At 34.1% G+C, this 20,734-nt stretch overlaps 1 protein-coding gene and 1 long non-coding RNA gene across 3 annotated transcripts in view; one reads left to right on the top strand and one right to left on the bottom strand.

Annotated features, from left to right (window-relative positions):
• The window catches only part of LOC143903869 (uncharacterized), a 39,722-nt gene extending 35,696 nt beyond the window's left edge, over positions 1-4,026 (bottom strand). Inside the window, exons 1-2 of the long non-coding RNA XR_013258818.1 lie at positions 3,677-4,026; positions 3,498-3,603 (exon numbers count right to left, since the gene is read on the bottom strand). This is a non-coding gene — a long non-coding RNA (uncharacterized LOC143903869). The remainder of the gene's footprint in view (positions 1-3,497; positions 3,604-3,676) is intronic.
• On the top strand, positions 4,021-11,435 carry LOC143903850 (uncharacterized). 2 transcript variants are annotated; one of them, XR_013258811.1, is made up of 9 exons: positions 4,021-4,420; positions 4,854-4,973; positions 7,520-7,637; positions 7,763-8,027; positions 8,118-8,234; positions 8,320-8,410; positions 9,216-9,270; positions 9,882-10,014; positions 10,100-11,435. XR_013258811.1 is itself a non-coding variant. In XM_077417848.1 (9 exons), the coding sequence occupies exons 1-9, from the start codon at positions 4,253-4,255 to the stop codon at positions 10,151-10,153; spliced, it is 1,212 nt and encodes a 403-aa protein (XP_077273974.1). In that variant the 5' UTR covers positions 4,021-4,252; the 3' UTR covers positions 10,154-10,728. The 2 variants fall into 2 exon arrangements, 1 of the variants encoding a protein (XP_077273974.1); XM_077417848.1 differs by having other exon boundaries at positions 9,125-9,270; positions 10,100-10,728.
• Positions 11,436-20,734: the final 9,299 nt, after the last annotated feature.

Genomic DNA, 20,734 nt, shown 5'->3' with positions numbered 1-20,734 from the left:
AACTTATTTTTTGCAAGTCCCGACACGAGTTTCCTAACTCTATTGCAACGGTGTCGACTGGGAACCTCTCCTTACTGTAATTCTCAATAAGTGCGTACATTCCAAAGTTAATTCACGCATCCGTTTATTTTTTTGCAGTATTTTGCAAAGACATTGAGTTTCTATTTTTGGTGTATAAAGTGTCAACTTTTCCAGGCTCTCTAGATTTTCGAGACATGAAAGTCCTTCATTATGAAATTTAAAATTATACACCAATTCCAACTCTAAAAAAAATATATATTATAGTTATATATGCAATTTAACAATAATTTTGATATTTGTATAATCTTTATATATATATATATATATATATATATATATATGTGTATATACGTCTACATCTACATTAAACTTTTAGTAAAAAAATACAACATTTTTTTAAGCATACATTACTAAAAGTTATGTATGTGTGAATATATATATGTATATACCTTTCAAATTTTTTAATATCTCTGAAATTTTGAGTAGGACATCCATGTCGTCAGATTCAAAGCATTTAAAGAATCGTAAGTGCGTTAAATACCTGCCGCAATTCTCAAGAAATTGCACGAAATGCGAAGAAGATAAGTTGCATAATGTAAGATCTGATTGTTGCTAATATTTACATCTAGGTGTAAAGTATATTATAAAAATAAGTAGGACAATAGATATTTTGCATGTTCAAACGTATATATAGTAGATGGTCCCGTGTTAAATCATTGAAGCGCTTATTTCTTTAGCTTGTTGCTTTAATTTGGATTGACGGATTTAATTATTCATTTATAATATTATAATATTTTAGTTTATAAAAATATAAAGAATTTTGGTTTAAGGAGGTTCGATGGCTAAAACAAAATGCAGAGAGTTTCATGAAATTTTAATATGTTGTTCTGGAATGCAAAATAGAATTATGTGAATTTTTTAGGAATTTTTTACCGTCCCGTTTTGAAAAAAATCTACCCCAAAAACTTAAAAAATACAATTTTTGGATTAAATTTTTTTCAAAACAGGCCGGTAAAAAATTCCCAAAAAATTCACATAATTCTATTTTGCATTCCAAAACAACATATTAAAATTTCATAAAACTGGCTGCATTTTTAACATAGGTTTTTATGGGAAATAATATATTGCATATACCTTCAGAATGAAATAAGTGCAAGAAAAAATGCAAATGATAAGGAAAGAAAAATATGAACATGTAACTTAATAATTTACAAATAAATGAGCAAAAGAAAAGGGAAGGTTACCGCACATTTCGTAGAAAAATTAATTATTAAAGCATAAATTGCTTGATTTTTCGTCTGCTAGACTGCCACGGTCGTGAACGACGTGAACAGCAGCACGCATTATACGCACGCGGCGACCAATCAGAGCAATCCCCTTCATTCCCACTACTTCAAACGCTAGTGCGCTGTTTCCAGAACCCCCGCGTCCCACTACTCCCTCCGATGAAGCCATCGAACCTCCTTAAATACTGTTAATAAATTTTTAATCATGATTTTAGAAATATGATTATAAGATAATAATTATTTTTTTGCAAATAAAACGAGTTAATTAGTTTAGTTCGTAAGTTTTTGTTTTTATCGCAGCTTATTAAAATCGTGTAATTTTAATAATAAATTCAACTTTGAATTATTTTCAGATCATGAACGTACTCAATCAAAGGAAATCGAAGAAGAATCCGATGACGATATCGACAATACCGAGCTCCCCGATGATGAAAATGAAAGTTCATTTCAGAAATTAAAAGTTTGATTTTACAGATTATCCAGATGAATAAATTAATATTTTTAATAAATAAAATTAATTGATTTTTTATAAGCGTTGCATAATGTTGTCTACTTTAAAATAGTTTTTTAATTACTTTATTTCTGATTATTACATAATTAATTACACATCATTCCATTACTAATAAGCACGAAATCGTTTACGTTTTTCCTTTGGACAAGAAAAATCTTTTTCAATGAGTAATGCGTTAATAATATTTAGAGATACGGCGGGCAACGAGCTACCGGCGCGCTCGTGCAGACGACTTTAAAGGGAGTGCCAGACCAATTTTCCAGCCAGTACAAGTAACCAGACTTATTTTTTTATAATTTTATATATTTAAACTACCATCTTGACAAGTTACAGCTCTAATCAAATGATTCTACAAATCGACTTTTTACAACGACTTTGGGAGGATGCCAGACTCATTTTCCAGTGTCAGTTGCATGCCAGACTCTTCTAAAACATTTCTTTATACAAAAACAATAAATATATAAAAGCTCAGCACTATAATCAAATTCTTTCAACATAAGTGTTTTTTCGACAAGATCAAAGGCGCCGCAACGCCCATTCCAGCGAGACAGCGCAGCCAGACTCTGCATTTCATCAACAACACTATTAAAACAAGAGAAATTTCTATGTTCCAAGATTAATCAAATCGCTGACACTTTTGTGTCGCTACCTCCCGGGCTACTCCTTTACTATTAACAATTTTTCTAATTCTATTACATTCTTTGGTTCTTTCTACCCCTATCTATATGTATAAGTACCTGACGTCTGTATGTCTCTGTCATTATACACTTTATGCATGGCAATCCCCGGAAAATTATACCCCTGCTTCATATATATAATTCAATCAAGCCAGTAAGAGTCTTAACGTGTATCAAATTTATTGGCAGATTTCTTTTTTATTTCTCAATCATTAATTATTTTATCACAATGTAGATACAATGTCCAGTGGTACGTTACTCCTCCTCTAGTAAAAAGATACCAAGGCGTTCACTATGAATATTGCTGGACTATTCGTGGAATCGTTAGAAGATGCTGCTACGGTAAGAAGAATATCTTTCTAAATAGTGTTAAATGTACAATATATTTTATGGATAGATAAAAATAAAAAGTTATGTGTTATTATAGTTACTGGTGAGCACGGCAGTGTCGTATTTCACCGTTCTTTATTCGATGCAGAATTGATGTAAAGCAAATCAATTGATATATACTACGTTTACGGGAGCGTTACTTCTGTAGTAATTACGATAATTCCTTCGCGTAAACGGGATTTTGTAGTAACTTACGATAATTTACTTCGCGTAAACGGGTAAATTATCGTAAGTTAATACAGAAGTAACGCTCGCGTAAACGTAGTAATAGTGTAGTGAAATAATGATAGTGAAGAAACTAATTAGCACACTAAAACGAATTACATACTATAATCTAAAAAGTTGTATTGACCGATAATTTCGATAAAATTGTAAGAACCCATAATTGTAAGAAAATATAAAAATGTTTAAAACGGTGATGTTTACAGTAAGTTAGCAATAATATATTAATAATTGCTATATATATCGCACCATAAAGAAAAACAATATCACAACTCAAAAATTCACAATTTTTGGGAGAGAGGAAAAACAAATAATTCAACTTTTTATTAAATTGTAAGACAATAACTTACGCAATTGAAATTACGGCATTTTGTTATAATGAAACTTAACACTGTTTTTTTGAAGACGTCTGCTGTGATTCACTTGTCAATTCACTTATGACACTATTCATCCAGCGATTGCAACTTAATCGGTTTAAAAGAATATAACGATACTTCTGAAGAGAATGTAAAATTTGGAAAAATATGAAAACATCTAAAGCATCAAGTGGTGTTTATAGCAACACGTACATTGAAAAGTGTATTTAATAATAATAATAAATTACTGGCCAATATATATCGATATGTATAACTGATCGTTTCCTCTAAAATCAAAATGTAACTTATGAGTTCACGCACTACGAAACGAATGAGACACGACAAAACGCGCTACTGAAAATACGCCTGCGCGATTCTTTGTCAGGAGATACATTTAGAAAAGTATTTTTCTTTCCTGAGAAATAAACGTTCAATTTACCTTAAATTACATTGATCGCATAATCGTCGACCTATTCCCAGGTCCCGCGCAACGTTGCTAAAATGCGAATGTTCCGATCTCAAGGTAAACATTTTGTTGCATTTTACATCGCATTACCTTAAATTACCTTAAATTACATTGATCGCTTAATCGTCGACCTAGGTATTCCCAGGTCCCGACGTTGATAAAATGCGAATGTTCCGATCTCACGGCAACATTTTGTTGCATTTTACATCGCATTAAAAAAATTGGGCAATTTACATTAAAATTTAAACTAAATAAATAAGGGAATACGCAACTGCAAACTATTCGAAAGAAGAAAATAGGCGCATCGATCCTTTCGCTGTTACATGCATGTATATGCTCGTGGAGAAATGATCTGTATAAATTCTTTACATATTGGTCTCAATCGGTATCTACTGCTTACATTTGGTCTATGGCCTTATCAGCAATCTAAACTCGTTCAATTCCAATTAGTTTTGTTTCTTAGTGTTTTGACAACATTTATTTTATTTCAGGTACGTAAATAGAGAAAGAAAGAGAGAGAGAGAGAGAGAGAGAGAGAGAGAGAGAGAGAGAGAGAGAGAGAGAGAAAGAAAGAGAGAGAGAGAGTTTTAATTCCATGATATGGGACTTTAATTACAAAATAAGAAAAATTATTTTTAGCAATTGACTTTGCAATTTCACATACATTAAAACCATGATATCACTCAAACTCAATGTTGTGTATATTACCATCAATATTAATATTATAATACACACGCGCATGTGTGTATTACAGAAAAAAAACAAAATTTATAATTTTATACTTTAATTATTTAAATAGATTTCTAATTTAAATTATTACATATTAAAAAACAATCAATTAATGACTTGGGGTCTTTTTCTAATTGCATAAGAAAATAGTAATTTTAATGAAAATTTTGGTAAATAAAAAATATCTTTTTGCAGCTCACAACGTTTCTGACTTCACAATGTACTCCGGATCTTCTTATCAATGTTCTTTCTTCCGCATTATTTTCTATTACTTTTGTGATTAAATACATTTTATTTTGTATTAACCTTGAAGTCGTAAGTAAAACATACAAGGTGACGACTGGAAATTGCTAAAATTAAATAGATGTAATTTTGAGTAAACAGAATAAAATAAATCAAATACATTAAATTATAAAAGTATTCATTTTCACACAATACAATATATACTTATGCCCCGATAGCACCAATATCCTATAAATATTCATATAACGTCCATATAGGCATTCTGGACATAATATGGACATCCATAAGATATTGTGTGCTGTCTGGATGTATACATATATGCATATATGTATATATGTGTAGGGGAGACCGGGGCGAAGTCGGCCCCGGGGCGGAGTCGTTTTTGCAATTATCTCGAAATCTGTATGTTGTGTGAACTCGCCATTGATACTGTAAACGCGGCTTATATGGTGCCCACGTGACCAACGGAGTTTAGTAAGGTTACGTGCCATGTTGTGATTCTTATCGAAGCAAACGTGTTTTCGCAGGTTGAGAGTAAAATTTCTTCCGCGTCGAAAGTTTGTAATATCTTAAGTATTATTGTTTCTCTGATGAATCTCAAAGTAAATGATTCTAAAGAGTAATGCATGCTGTGAACACGAATCCAGTGCAGTTTTTTTTATTTTCATTGATTTCTATTATTTTATAAGCGACCAAACCTAAAACTTGTGTTCGGGGCGAAGTCGTGACCAAGCTAAAACGAAGTCAAGAAAGCTAATAAATAATATGTGTTGCGTATGCTTGGAGATAATAGAAAACAGAGCCGATGAAAAACAGTGCATTTTGTGCAGGCGTAAGGCACACAACGAGTGCGTGGTCTCGTCAGACTCTGTTTTTACATGCTTTAACTGTTAGCGAAAAAAAAATTGATTTTCTTGAAATTATTTTCTGCTTTTCATTTTTCTACTAAAAAACAATAAATAAAGTGTATTATATTAATTTTTATGGGTAAATGTTTAGTATAACGCTCTGCCCTCCGATTTTCTTAAAACTTTGTAAAATTGTTCATTTCTGTATGTAAAAAACATTCTGAAAAGGAAAATTGTCGCTCAGATCTCGTTTTTAAAAAATTTAATTTCAAAGTTTTGATGTCGGTAAGGTAGGAAAATGATAATTTACGTTTGGGCATACACACGTGTCCTTCTCAGAATGTTTTTTACACACAAAAATAAACAATTTTACAAAATTTTAAGAAAATCGAATGGAAGAGCGTTATACTAAACATTTACCTTTTTATGATCAAACTTATGTATATCTTTATGCAAAATCCAGTCCGAGAAAGAAGACACGACTCCGCTCCGGGAATTTTGACTTTTCGATTTTTGCACCTTTGTTGTTTTTACTCTATACCGGTTGAACAAAGCGACGTAGACCAAAAATGCCTATATAAATTTTGTAGCCAAGAGTTCACTCTTTACAATGGTATACTATATTTCACTAAAATGATTTAATTTGTTGTTAAATATCGGCACCGAAAAAATACGGCCGACTTCGCTCCGGTCTCCCCTATACGTATACACTTCACTTTTTCTAGTAATAATAATAATATTTATAATTATTTTTATTAATATTTATATTATTTAATATTATCTATATTTAATTTTTTATTTAATTAAATTATCTATTAGAATTAAATGTTTTCCGTATAAGATTTATAATTTGTTAATATTAGCCTATATCGCCATAATGTACGATGTAGCCGTAATACACACGTACAGGAAATGACAAAATAAAATCAGCTTTGCCGTAAAAATCAATATCACCTGACTTGAGAAAATCAATGACAGATGACAAATCAATACCCGTGTAGGTGTAGGTGTGTAGTTACTGGACTGAGCGAGCAAGTTTTACGTGATATCATTGGAAAACTTTCATCGCTCGTAACTCAAAAACTATTGCAGCCTCAAAATTTTTAAATTAGAATTTTTAAATCTATTTTACCTTCAGAAGACAATAATAAATTATTATAAGTATTAAAGTATTATATGATTGTGAGATACCCTGATATATATACATGTATATTTGTAAGAATAAATATGTATATTAATTATGTATAAGAATGGCCAACAATTCGACTGATTGCATAGCTCAAAGATTTATTCAAAATAATTATTTTTGAACTGACATAATAATCGAAACGCACTTCCAAACTTTTAAACTTAAATAAACGCTATCTAACATTAATAACTATAACTATGCTTTCGCTATCTTAAAACTTCATGATTATATGTATATCGCTGAATCCTGCAATCAACCAGATTCTTTTTTATTTTTTATAATGTCTTTTTATATATTTAAAAATAAAAACACTCACACACTACATGGGACATATGATGCGCACTTCCGCAAATAATAGGATTCCAGAGTTTCAATTTATTCCATTCTGTTTACTCATTACAGAAACAATAACTATTTAGTTTCAGCAATTTCTCGATTAATATCCTGTATATTATATATTATATTCACGTGTGTATGTGAATAAATATTTCCGAGAGATAAAATTTTTAATATAATATAAATACGATAATATTTTTCCAACATGATAAAAAAAAGAGCATGCAATATTATTAAAACAACAGATAAAGTGTTTGCTGGAGCAACTGCAGCATATTCGTAACGAACTAACTGATAAACATGAAATCTACATTATGAAACAGTACGCCATCGGTGCAAAACGTTACACGGCTATATTTACATGTGAGATAACTGCTTTCGATTTCTGTTAAACGCGAATTGTTTGTTATATTTGGAGACTTAACCAGCGATTTTATAATAGATTTTCTTAATTCTTTTGAAAGAATTCATTTCTAAACATTTTTTAGTGTCTGCTATATTGCTCGTATTTGGTTTATTATTATATCCAAGTTGGCCGCGCATTTTTGACATCTTACTGCCTATGAATGAAACTCGACCACATATTTCACCATTGTTTGTAACAGAATACTTTATCGACCAAGAAAAGTATTTCTATTTGATTAGCTTGCATACAAACACGGGCTTTACCATAGGGATTGGTGTAATGTTAGCGACAGGAACAATGTTCATAGTTTACTCACAGTATGCATGTGGAATGTTTCGAATTGCCAGGTAAACATATAAATATAAAATCAAATATAAGAAAACTCTATCGTAAATTTGAAGAAACTTATATATTTATGGCAAATAAATTCCTTGCAGTTATCGCGTTAAACAAGCAATAACAATTGAAATTCCGCAAAAAAACAGCTTGAAGAATGAGAATTTAATTTATAAGAAATTAATTTATGCCGTGCATATGCATCGCAAAGCTATGAAGTTGGTATTTATACAACAGTAATTATACAACATTTATAATAATTGATAATATCGCGTATAGAATAATGTTTTCTTTCTTTTGAAGATTCTCCGAATCGATAATATCTAGATTTAAAGTAATGTTCTCCTCGTTGATAATAGTCGGGGTGATTTGCGCGAGTCTGAATTTTTTTCGGGTACGTATCGCCTTCTTTTAATAATATATTTAATAACAGTAACGAGACCAATTATTATTAAATTTCCATTAAGAGTTCTAATTTATTATTATTTGGTTTAACATTATTAATTTACAGAATAATAAATTTCTTTCGCCAGTATATAAAATAACAATTAAAGTAATTTAAATCGACCTGTCTGGCAATATATATAACGTCTTTCCGATATGAACATTGAAAAACCGTGAGCCAACTTGGTTTGTCGGATTCACACAGCACTTTTTTCAGATCGATATCGAGACATTATTAATTTTGACCATGGTTTTGGTCAGTTGATGTAATTTCTAAATTAAATGGTTTTTAATTTTATTGCGAAAAATACCCTGGCTGGGGTAATATTTTTCGCTATAACTTTCACAGCACTTTTTTCAGATCGATATCGAGACATTATTAGTTTTGACCATGGTTTTGGTCAGTTGATGTAATTTCTAAATTAAAAACTGTTTTTAATTTAGAAATTACATCAACTGACCAAAACCATGGTCAAAACTAATAATGTCTCGATATCGATCTGAAAAAAGTGCTGTGTGAATCCGACAAACCAAGTTGGCTCACAATTTTTCAATGTTCATATCGGAAAGACGTTATATATATTGCCAGTCAGGTCAATTTAAATTACTTTAATTGTTATTAATTTAGTTTTACGACAATCATTAAGATGCACTTGTACTTTAGATTTTTCAGATGGTATCCCTTAGCTGTGACGTTAAAGAACTTTCGTTACGATTAATATTTTTCATCATCCATTTTTGTTACATGTTTGCAGCAAACTATCTCGCACAGGAAATTACGAATCACAATAATGATGTATTTACCACTGTGTAAGGATATTTATGTAATATAATTACATGCGCATTTATATCAATCAATGGAATAAAAAAAATTCAGTTAAGGCTTTTGTTCACTCACTGCAGCCATCTTGAATTGATGACATCAAAACCGAGAAAAATAAATGTATCATGAAAATTCTTACGACGTATATTAAAATAAAAATGTTTTTCAATAAGATAGCGTTTGTAATCGATAAAATATACCAGAAACTCCCCTTTTGTTAGCGAAATCTACATGTCGAATTGAATTGTACTTAATTAAGGACGAAAACAAGCCATCCTTAGCCGATAGCTGCTAAATTGAAATAAATATTTACTTTCACATATTATAAACAGGAGTCTTTGGTACCTATACTTAACACTACGACAATTATTTTAAATATAAAATTACTGCACTAAAACGAAAAATAACGTTGTACGTCGAAAGAATAGTTTAGCTTTACGCTTTTCAGTTCACAATTTTGCAACGTGTAACACTGTTTGTACTGTCAACGTATTATAGATTTGGCAATCAAGCCAGTATAGGAGTTTTAACGTGTATCAAATTTATTGGCAGATTTCTTTTATATTTCTCAATCATTAATTATTTTATCATAATGTAGATACCATGTCCAGTGGTACGTTACTCCGTTGCAAATGCAAAAAATGATCCTGTTCCTCTTGCAAAGAGGTACCAAGGCGTTCACTATGAATATTGCTGGGCTATTCGTGGGATCGTTAGAAGGTGCTGCTACGGTAAGAAGAATATTTTTCAAAATAGTGTTAAATGTAAAATATATTTTATAGATAGATAAAAATAAAAAGTTATGTGTTATTATAGTTACTGAGCACGGCAGTGTCGTATTTCACCGTTCTTCATTCGATGCAGAATTGATGTAAAGTTTAGTGAAATAATGATAGTGAAGAACTAATTAGCACACTAAAACGAATTACAAACTATAATCTAAAAAGTTGTATTGACCGATAATCTCGATAAACTTTGTAAGAACTCTTAATTCTAAGAAAATATATAAGGGTGTTTAAAACGGTGATGTTTACAGTAAGTTAGCAATAATATATTAATAATTGATATACCAACAATGTATATTGATAATCATCACGTCGAGGTATCGATGAGCTAAGATTCTTCTTCAAGAATCAAACGTCAACACTTAAGACAGCACTTAAGACACACACTAGAAAGAAGAACGTTAAAATAAAATATATTACGCTGGAAGGGGTCGAACCGCACTTGCACCGTCAACTGTCGCACGAGTCCCTCCAACAAAACACTTGCTGATGGAAACATCTGTTACTTTATTGTCACTTAAAAATCGATCACTTAACTGTGCATCCCTTCTAGAATAAAAATGTAAATGTCCAAATATGTTGATCTCACGGCGATGTTTCGTTCACTATGCACTGCATGTCAATAAAATTAGGCAACTCAGCTAAATATTTAAATAAAAAAAGAAACAAAACTATAGAATATTTAATCAGCAAACAAAAGTGAGAAAACACTATTTAGGAAATACAAATATAATCGAATCAAAGATATTTTCAAGAAAGCATTATATGTAACATTTATCAACAATATATGTATATTGACAACCGTTGCGTCGACATTTCAAGTGCAAGTTGTACCATTGCGAAGACATAACCGTAACTCAAGACACTGCACGCACTAGAATGAGGAACGTTACCAGTATAACGCACTGAAAGGGGTGGAATCGCATCTGCAATGCGCATCAGTCCGCTGTCACGCAAACCTCTTCACGAAGTAAATTTCTTTATGGGAAATAAACTTCTGTTATCATTATTACGTTGCTGCCATACTCAAATCAATCGATTGCACCACACACTTCTCTCTTAAAAAAAAGGTGTAAATAGCCAGTAAAAATTGTTTCATAAGGTACTTTGATCACACGGTAGTATATCGTCATATTTTGCGTGTACATTAAATTAGACAATTTGTGTTAAATTAAAATTAAAAATAAAGAAAACAAGAAAACTCAATCGACAAGTAAACAAAAAACAAGTGAATCAATTTTTTTCCGTCAATTGCATTTCAATGCTCAATAAAGAAATGATCTGTATCGACTGTTTGCATATCAGACTCAATCGGCTTCTATTACTTATATTAGTTGGTAGTCTATGGCCTTATCAGCAATCTAAATTCGTTCGACTTCAATTAATTTTACTTTTTAGAATTTTGGCAACTTTTATTATATTTCAGGTACATTTTTGTAATTTTTAATTAATAAAATATTAAGTTTCAATATGTAGCAATATTTTACATTACAAACAGATATTGACAGATAAACAGACAATAGTGCAATTATAATATTATTGCTGCGATCGTTCTGTTTACAGCAATTTGCTTTATTTAAAATCATCGAATATTGTATATGTGTTGTCACGACTTTTTGCACTCCCGGACCGCTCCGGGACGTGAGCCGGATCAAAAGGACTTAGGAGAGCGGGATGGATGGCCTCTCCAGTGATTTCCCTTCCTCGCACCTCCGATACTCCACGAAATGTTCCGAATGTTAGACGCGTACCTTCGCGTCCACGAAATCGCGAAAACCTAAACGAGACGCGAAACGAAGTGTGGAGGTGCGTGGAATCGGCTAGCTTGACCTAATCACGGGCGGGGTTAATGAAGGGCGGCACGGCACTCGGCGGGGTGACACGTTAATTTCATACTCAGTCAGATAACAAAGAATATAATATTTATTGAGTACTGGTTGTCGGGAAAATAACAACGTTTATCCATCCGGCTTCGATCAAACACAAGATAATTTCGATAACTAAATCAAGAATGCCGGTGGCGGGGTGTCGAGATTCCTTTAACAGAACTAATATTACTGCGGACGCGAGACACCCACGGAGTATTAACTGGGTCTCTAATAAACCCGCTGAAGGTTCTATTCTCAAACGATTAATAATATGATATGAATAATATGAATAATAATAAGACGCTTAATATCACTCACGAGAGTGAGATTCAACACAAAATGTCGCGAAATAAGGGTACGTCACGCTTGGATTGCGTGGAAACCACGTCCGGGACCGTACGAAAACTCTGTCGCAATAATATCTTAGCTTAACGCGAGATATCCGGCTCGGGCGCAACGGGAAGGCGCCGAGTCATTTAACCAAGCCATTCGCGATATCGCTAATAATGTTGGGCGCCAGGTGTGGAGAAGGCCACACCACCTTTGACTCGAAGTGCTCTTCTAATCTCCACGGAACGCCAGGAAGAACTACGCAATTAACATCTAAACGCACGAAGCGTGTGAACGCCGGTACTTTATTAACGCGAGTATAGGACGCAGCGCAAGCAATACCGGACGCAAAGTTTCTCAGCGCGAGAGCACAATCCTCAGCCCGTAATCACGAGATCCGAACACCGATCGATGCGCTAACACCGACGCTCGAACACCAGAACTTCCCGACGCGAAGAAACGGAACGCAATTGACGAATTACCGGCCCGTATGCGGCCGTATACCAAGGTCGCGAGGACAACGCAATATACTCGCGATACCGAACTCATTAACGCCTATCGCGATCTCCAGGGATTCGCCACAACGCTTGTACCACGGTTCCGCGGCCACGATACCATCCCGAGGCCCTTCGCTCTCGTTATCGATCGCGAAATTACACTCAATCTTAACAGACGTTATCCCGAGCGAGAGCGTGTACCGGAGGGCGGTGTCGTGGCTTTACATATCGCGATTTACGGGCAACCTCACCGGGAATACGCCTCCTCCTGGGCTCCTCGCCGTCGCCTTCCACCACGATCCTCGATCCTCCAGACGAATATCGAAATACCCGACTCGGGGTGGCTATCGCGTATCTTACAAAACGATTCTCGCCGACGGACGACCAGAGAGTGAAAACGCTAGACCCGCTCGATTGCGGAATCGATACGGTAACCCCTTCCTGAGGGGCGCGCGAGCCAATCGGGCGCGAGCTTGCAAGCCCGCGTGTCCCGGCGCAGTGCTGTCGATACGAGATCCTTCGGGGGCGTGCAGCGGTCCCTCGGCGGCGTGCGACTCCTCAATTCTGTCCTTAGCAGCGGACGGAATTCGGTTCTCGCCGGTGTGTCTCCGGTTTGACCCTGGGGCGGTGATCAGTCACCCCGTAGGTCGATGTTTTGTAGAGATCCTTTGTTGCAGCCGGGTGTTCACCCATGCGCTTGGGGCCCCGCTATCGGCGGCCTCGTCCGTCGCTGCCGTACGTGCCGCCCGCCTGCCGCGCTGCTCTCGCCAGCCCGCGATCTCTGCTGCTTCCGCGTTTGCCACCCCTCCCGGGTCATCGATCGTCCTTGATTTTCCTCGCCACGTACTCCCTCGACGGTGTGCCGTGGTGTGGGTGAGGTGCCGCGCGTATTACATTGCAAAAAAAAAAGGAACGTCATCAGAACGTGGAAACGCAATTAATTATGACCCCTGGAGATCTCGCCGTTGCCTCCCTGGTCCGTCCCTGGGCGCGAAATTCCGCGTCTTGTGACGGCGGCGGGGCGCCGCGACGATGCGGCGAGCCGCAACGTCACAGTGTATATATATATATAATATCGGTGATTTACGAGACAATCAATTTTCTAATCCAACAAAAATAGTAATTTTAATAAAATTCGTAAAAAATATTTTTTGTAGTTTATGATATTATTGACTTTAAAGTGTACATCGGATTTACTTATCAGGGTTCTCTCTTCTGCATTTTGTTGTACATTATTTTTGCAATTAAATACATTTCATTTAGTATCCAACAAAAAATAGTAATTTTAATAAAATTCGTAAAAAATATTTTTTGTAGTTTATGATATTATTGACTTTAAAGTGTACATCGGATTTACTTATCAGGGTTCTCTCTTCTGCATTTTGTTGTACATTATTTTTGCATTTAAATACATTTCATTTATAATAGTATTAATACTGAGATCGTAAATAAAACGATTCTTATATATATTATGTACTTTGTTCGTACATATGAGTAAACATTTTTAAAATATAGATTTCAATTAATACGATATATAAATATAATGTCTTCCGTGCAACAACATGAAATCTTGTTAAAACAACAGGTAAAATGTTTGTTGAAGCAACTGCAACATATCTATATAATGAGCTACATCTGAAAAGAATGAAATCGGCATCATAGAAAAGTGTACGGTAGTTATGCGAAACGTTACACGGTTGTATTATTATGTAAGACAATTGCTTTTATTACACGCAACTATATTTGCACTAATTAGTGAAGTTATAATAAAACTTTACTTATCAAGTATATTGATTTTTAAACGTTCTTTAGATCTTGTCACGACCATGATACTTTCTTTAACTTTATATTTATTTTGTCCGTACATTTTCAATATCCTGTTCTCTAAAAACGGGACTCGATCACGTCTTTCGTTGCCGTTTATTATGACCGAATATTTTGTCGATCAAGAAAAATACTTTTATTTGATATTATTCCACACGTATATATATATGTAGCTTCTCTTTTTTTAATACGCCTCGACCACATAGGGCTGCGTTCGAAAACGTCACCCGAGTGTACATGAGTATACTCCCTTCTCTTTCTATCTCAGCGAGTTACCTGGGTGACGTTTCCGAACGCAGCCCTGGATTGTCGGCACCCGGATGAATTCGGTTTCATATCTCCAATTTAATTATGTGCGCGTACAAATTCATGAAACATCTTAAAAGTGTGTTGTTCAAATAAAATATGCAGAACCCGAAATATGCTCGATGAATAAAAATGTTGTAATTTTTGGTCGCAATAAGAAATATACACATTAATATTTATCAATATTTGCACAATTTATTTCTAAATTTTAGCGAGACAGCAACGTTAAATTATAAGGAATAATCTTAGTGCAATAACAAAACTAAAATACAAAATTCGAAATCATTATTCCATGTCTCGTCGAATCGACGTCAATTCGATGTCGAATTGATGAGTATTTTCAACATCGAATTAAAAGTATCATATTGATATCATTTCGATCTCGAAACAAGATTTTACATATAAACGGATGTGCACAGAGGTACAAAAGTAAAATTGAACAAAACAGTAACAAGAGTGGCTGTCTATCATTCATATCAGTTTATTTAAGGTTACTTGAAAATATGTCGAAATTCAAACAAACATTGACTTTTTTACCCTTGCCAGCGATATCGAGCTAATTTAGCGCGTCTAGTGCAATCAAAATTAATTTTATCAAATAACTGTAATTAATACCTAAGTATTAATGTAACCTAAGAGATTTATAAAAAAATTAAATTTAACTTTAGGTATTAAATAGGTATTAAAAATTTTTTTTTAGGTTCACATAGAAGAGAATGCAATTATGTAACTAAAAAATATTAAATCAAGTCGATTAGTCAAATAGTATTTTCTCTATCTTGTACGAGAATTCGAAAAACGTGGTTGTAGATACTGCTGAACATTTAATACTATTAGAAATCAATATTTTTGTATAAAAAAAGTTTTTTTTAATGTCAAAATGTGTGATAAAACACCCCAAAAGTTTCGAAAAGATCCGTTTTATTGCAGGAGCAGAGAAAAAAAATTGCAAAAATTATGCTTTTTTTAGCGTTCTAATTCAGGTTCCCCTCTTAATCTATTTGATTGTATATCATATAACGGTCGTATAATTCTCATATTATTTCTTATAATTATTATATATGATAATGGAATTTATTAGAGATAAATCAACCAACTTGTTCAAAATTTGCTTATTCCTGCATAAACATTGTGCAATAGAAAACAAGTTTTTAAGCATTAATTCTATTCTGAAAATAGATAATATAGATGTTCTTTTTAGCTGAACTTTTTGTACGGCTCATCTTTCTTTTTTACGATGTAGAGAAAAAAAGAAAAGATAAAATGTGCGAGAAGTTTATTTTATATATTTGTTACGCGTAATTTGTATATGTTTTTGTACATGTATTTATATACATATATTTGTATATGTGAGTAAATACAAAAAATATTCAATGACATTCTCCATTCTTGGAAGCAAGAATGGAGCGAAATGAGCAATCTAGTGGTATGTAGAAGTCTGTCAAAGAAACTGAGCCACTAGTGCATATGCGCACTGTCTGTGTTAGTATGCCACGTGCCCTAGCAATAAGTATAGCACAAGCAGTCTGTCTTGTGGAAAAAGAAATTGAGGTTAGATATCAATGTGCTGGTGTTTGAAAATATAAACTAATTTGTAAAAACATATGTACTTATATCATTATTAAATAATTAAAGATTTTAAAGGAAAAACAGTTTCTTTTAAAGTTTTTTAAATAAAATATGGAAACATTTTTTTTTTAAATCTGATATATCGTGAGCACGTGCTTCGTGTTCTTTTTTTTACCACGTTATGGTGCGTCTCCACCTGAGAGTAAGAACTCTCGAGAGCAAAAAGAAAGAGAGAGAGAGAGATACTCTCGAGAGTCTCTTTCTCTTTCTCTCTTTTTGCTCTCGAGAGTTCTTACTCGCAGGTGGACACGCACCTTTAGTAAAGAAACAAAAAAAATTGCAAAAATTGCTCATGTTCGCTGCACTTTATGTTTTCTAAGTGATTAATATTTTCAAGAATGTAATATGTTATTTATAATATATTTTCTATCTTACACACACATATCGATATGCATAATAACGATTAAAGGCCATCGCATACAAAATGCATAGCTTAGCATATAAGCATAGCATAAGACCGCTAAACCAATGAGCATCCAGCATAAAGTCGCCATATTGATTTACATAAGATGCTCATTGGTCCAGCGGTCTTATGCTACGCTTATGCTAAGTTATGCATTTTGTGTGCGATGGCCTTAAGTCGAACATATTATATGAATACAGTGAATACAGCGAATAAAGGAAATTAAAACGGAAATTTGACGAAAGCTAAATTATAAAGATTAATCGGAAAATAATCTATTTTTATACTCACTGTTTATGCGAAGTAGATTTAATTTATCCGTATAAAATGAAAAATCAAGAAAGAGAGAACATGTGCGGGAACACGCAGTCGGTGAGCACCACAAATACTAGACTGCGAGCAGTATGGGTGCGTTCCCAGCACTATACGCGTCGCGCGTCGCGTCACGACGCCGCGTCCGTAGTTATCCAATCAAAACGTTTCATTTTATGACGTCATTTCCGACGCAAGATATTGTCGAAAATGACGTTATAAAATGAAACGTTTTGATTGGATAGCTCATGACGCGGCGTCGTGACGCGACGCGCGACGCGTATAGGGGGAACGTACCCTTGAGTTTCTTTCAGAGTAACGATCATATAACTAGATCTCTAGAGCGGAAAGATAAAAAGTAAAAATAAATAATGCTTATAGCCAACGAGGAAGAGATAGCGTTAGTTGGACGACGCTCGGCGGGAAGATAGAAGCTTCGAAATGCGGCAAAGTCGACGGAAATCTTGTTTGAGATAGCATAATTCTTGCATTAAACTAACATATAGCAATGTTAAAATAAACGTATTTTTCGAGATTCGATTATTGTCGTTCGTCGTATTTCGGAGCTTCGACTTTTTCACCGATGAGCGCCGAGCGATGATATTCGCCGCTACTTCTTTCCTCTCGTTGGCTAACATATTATATATATAATAATGTATATGCAACAGCATTCTATAACTCTTTATTGACTTGTTCGAGAGAGCATGATTGATCGCATTAAAGGATACATATATAGCAATGTTAAAATAAACATATTTCTCGAGATTAATTTGTCCAGTGCCGTTCGTCGTATTTCGGAGCTTGATATAATCTTTCCGCCGTGCGCCGAACGACGGTATATTCGCCGCTATACTTATTTCTCGTTCGCTATCGTTATATGCAAGAGCATTTATTCTAAAATATTTTACAGTCCAATTCCGTTCGAGAGAGCATGCCTAATATTAAAAAACACACATATAACAATGTTGAAATAAACGTATATTTCTCGAGAATTGCTCAGTGTCGTCCGTCGCGCATTTCGGAGCTTCGACTTTTTCGGTACCGAGCGCCAAGCGATAAAAAGTTTTAGAATGTTGGCATTAAAGTGCGACCAACGAGAAAAAAATCCGAAAAGCCGCGCGAGACACTCAATGATTTTCAAAAAATATCGTTAAAGTAACATACTCGACAGAAATCTATGAACGAATCCATACCGAATCCATAACTTCGAAAAACACGAGACATCGTATAACGCACACACCGTATTACATTGTTATTTTTTTTGTAACAATTTAAATATTTCGTTGCGTGACGTAGTAACAGTTCGGCAGCTCGAGCGTTTTAATTGCTTTGTTTATCCCGCAGGCCGCGGCGCGGGGGCGAAGGCCGTGTGACGTCGCGCGCCCTATACTTATATTGCGCGCCATTCTTTACGGCGACGCTCGAGCGAAGAGGTAGCGGCGTGAGTAACTCGGGCTCAATGTGCCACGTGTCACCTTAATTAATTAGACTACATCAAATAGAATACTTGATATGCGTTTTACGTGATATGAAATAATTCACGCGTACCCAGTATCCTGATGAATTGTTTTCGCAGCAGGGTTTCGCTTTCTAGAATATCGTAACTAGTTGGTGACACGAAAGTTACTCGCACGAAAGTTTACTCGTCGATTGTCGACGATAATTATTACGGCGATGACGCCGAGGGATTCAAATACTCGGAGGAACGAACCCTAATTGTCTCTTTCATGTCTCTGAGAAAAAATTCGCGTCTTTCCAGGCGCATCTCCAGAAAAGAATCACCGCGCGGATGCATACCTAAACCGGTCGGAGCCCGAAATAATTATCAAAGTGAAAATCCGAGAGCGTCAGTTATCGTGAGATGTAACGATGATACGCTGAATTGAAATCTACGTGGTTTTATTCCGTTCTCTCGTATAAACGAAAAGGAATAAAAATAAGAGGTTTGGGCGAGATGAGCGGCAGAACCACTAGGTATATATATGTTTGGCGAGCATTTTACGTTTTATCGTCCGTGATAAAAATTTTAGAATCAGAAATGTTAACAATTGCATAAAATTTAAAAAAATGAGCGCTCCTGTATAAGTAATATAAATTTCTTTAGCTTTTTTCACTGGTATAGGTTTACTGGTTTTTAAGGGCACTTATAATAAAGTTGAAGATTATTTATGTACTATAATGGGAGACTCAAGGCTGTATATCAATTAACAACAAAAATGATTATTAAAAATATTAAAAATTGAATAAATTTGTGTTTAATATGTAAAGAATATCGTACTAAAAGTACATTCAAAGATGAGGAAAATGTAACTACCATTTTCTTGCAATATTGAAGAGGTCGTAAGAAGAATCAGAAGTGTTAAGAATTGTATGAAATTTAAAACATAATGCTCTCTTATATAAATAATGTCAGCATGTAAATTTTTTTAGATTTTATCATCGACTAGAATTTTGAGAATATTTATAGCAAAATGTTCAAGATCTTTCAATGTCTCAAAAGTTTTATCGCGAAAAATTATATAAATAAATATGTATAGATAAACATGATAATTGTAATTTGTAGATGTAACGTATAAAAATCCGTTCTTAATAACTTTTTATTAGCAACACTTTTTTATTGAAGAAGAAATTTTTTTAAAAACCCTCTGAAGAATTTTATGAGGATATTAGTTGAACGTCCATGTTTCGTGCGAATATGTGGAGCCTATCCTTATAGCGATTGCATCAAAACAATGGCCGCTCTTAGGCGTCTCTCCGTGTCGTCTTACATTTGATTTTATTAGATAAGCGCCGCGAAAGAGAGAGAGAGAGAGAGAGCAAGAGAAGAGAGAGAGAGAGAGCAAGAGAAGAAAGACTATACCTTTTTAACTCGCATTGTCGGCGAATATTTACGGTCATAACGTCATGATGAATCTTAGGTGGTGAATATAAATCTTAGTTATTAAATAGTTTGTGTAGTATTTTTTTTTCTTTTTATATTTTTTTTATATAAATATAAAATAAATTAAATAAAAATAAAAAGAACACTACACAAAACATAATATTTCTTCAATGATTAATATTTAATTATTATTATGCAAATTTAAATGTTATTATTGTTTGAGAATGCAATAACTTTAAAAATAACACTCATCACAGACGCCGCGACATTTTTATCAATTCCTTTATCTATATGTTTATACATGTCACAATGTGCTTCAGCCGTTCTCGCAGCTTCTTTAGCAAAACTTCTTCGACAATAGATGTTTGGAGACGCGTGTTGATTTCAAGCTCGCAATTAAAACTGGACTAAACGGAAGCCGCTATCTCACTAGAAGAGACTGGATTGAAAAATCCAGTCACAATATAACAATTCCGCGCAGCCAGTTAATGATAATAAATGATAAATATATCATTTCCGTTCGCTGTTTCACTTCCGCCAAGTGCCCGAATAAGTGTCTGGCCTATTCTTTGTTTATCGTAAAACCCCGGAACTTTCATGATTCATTCGTCGCGCA

This window comes from Temnothorax americanus, unplaced genomic scaffold (genome assembly GCF_048541705.1).
Source record: "Temnothorax americanus isolate GAGA-0224 unplaced genomic scaffold, ASM4854170v1 Scaffold106, whole genome shotgun sequence".
Taxonomy (NCBI): domain Eukaryota; kingdom Metazoa; phylum Arthropoda; class Insecta; order Hymenoptera; family Formicidae; genus Temnothorax; species Temnothorax americanus.
The sequence above is the reverse complement of the archived record's forward strand: the minus strand, read 5'-3'. Positions and strand labels throughout refer to the sequence as shown.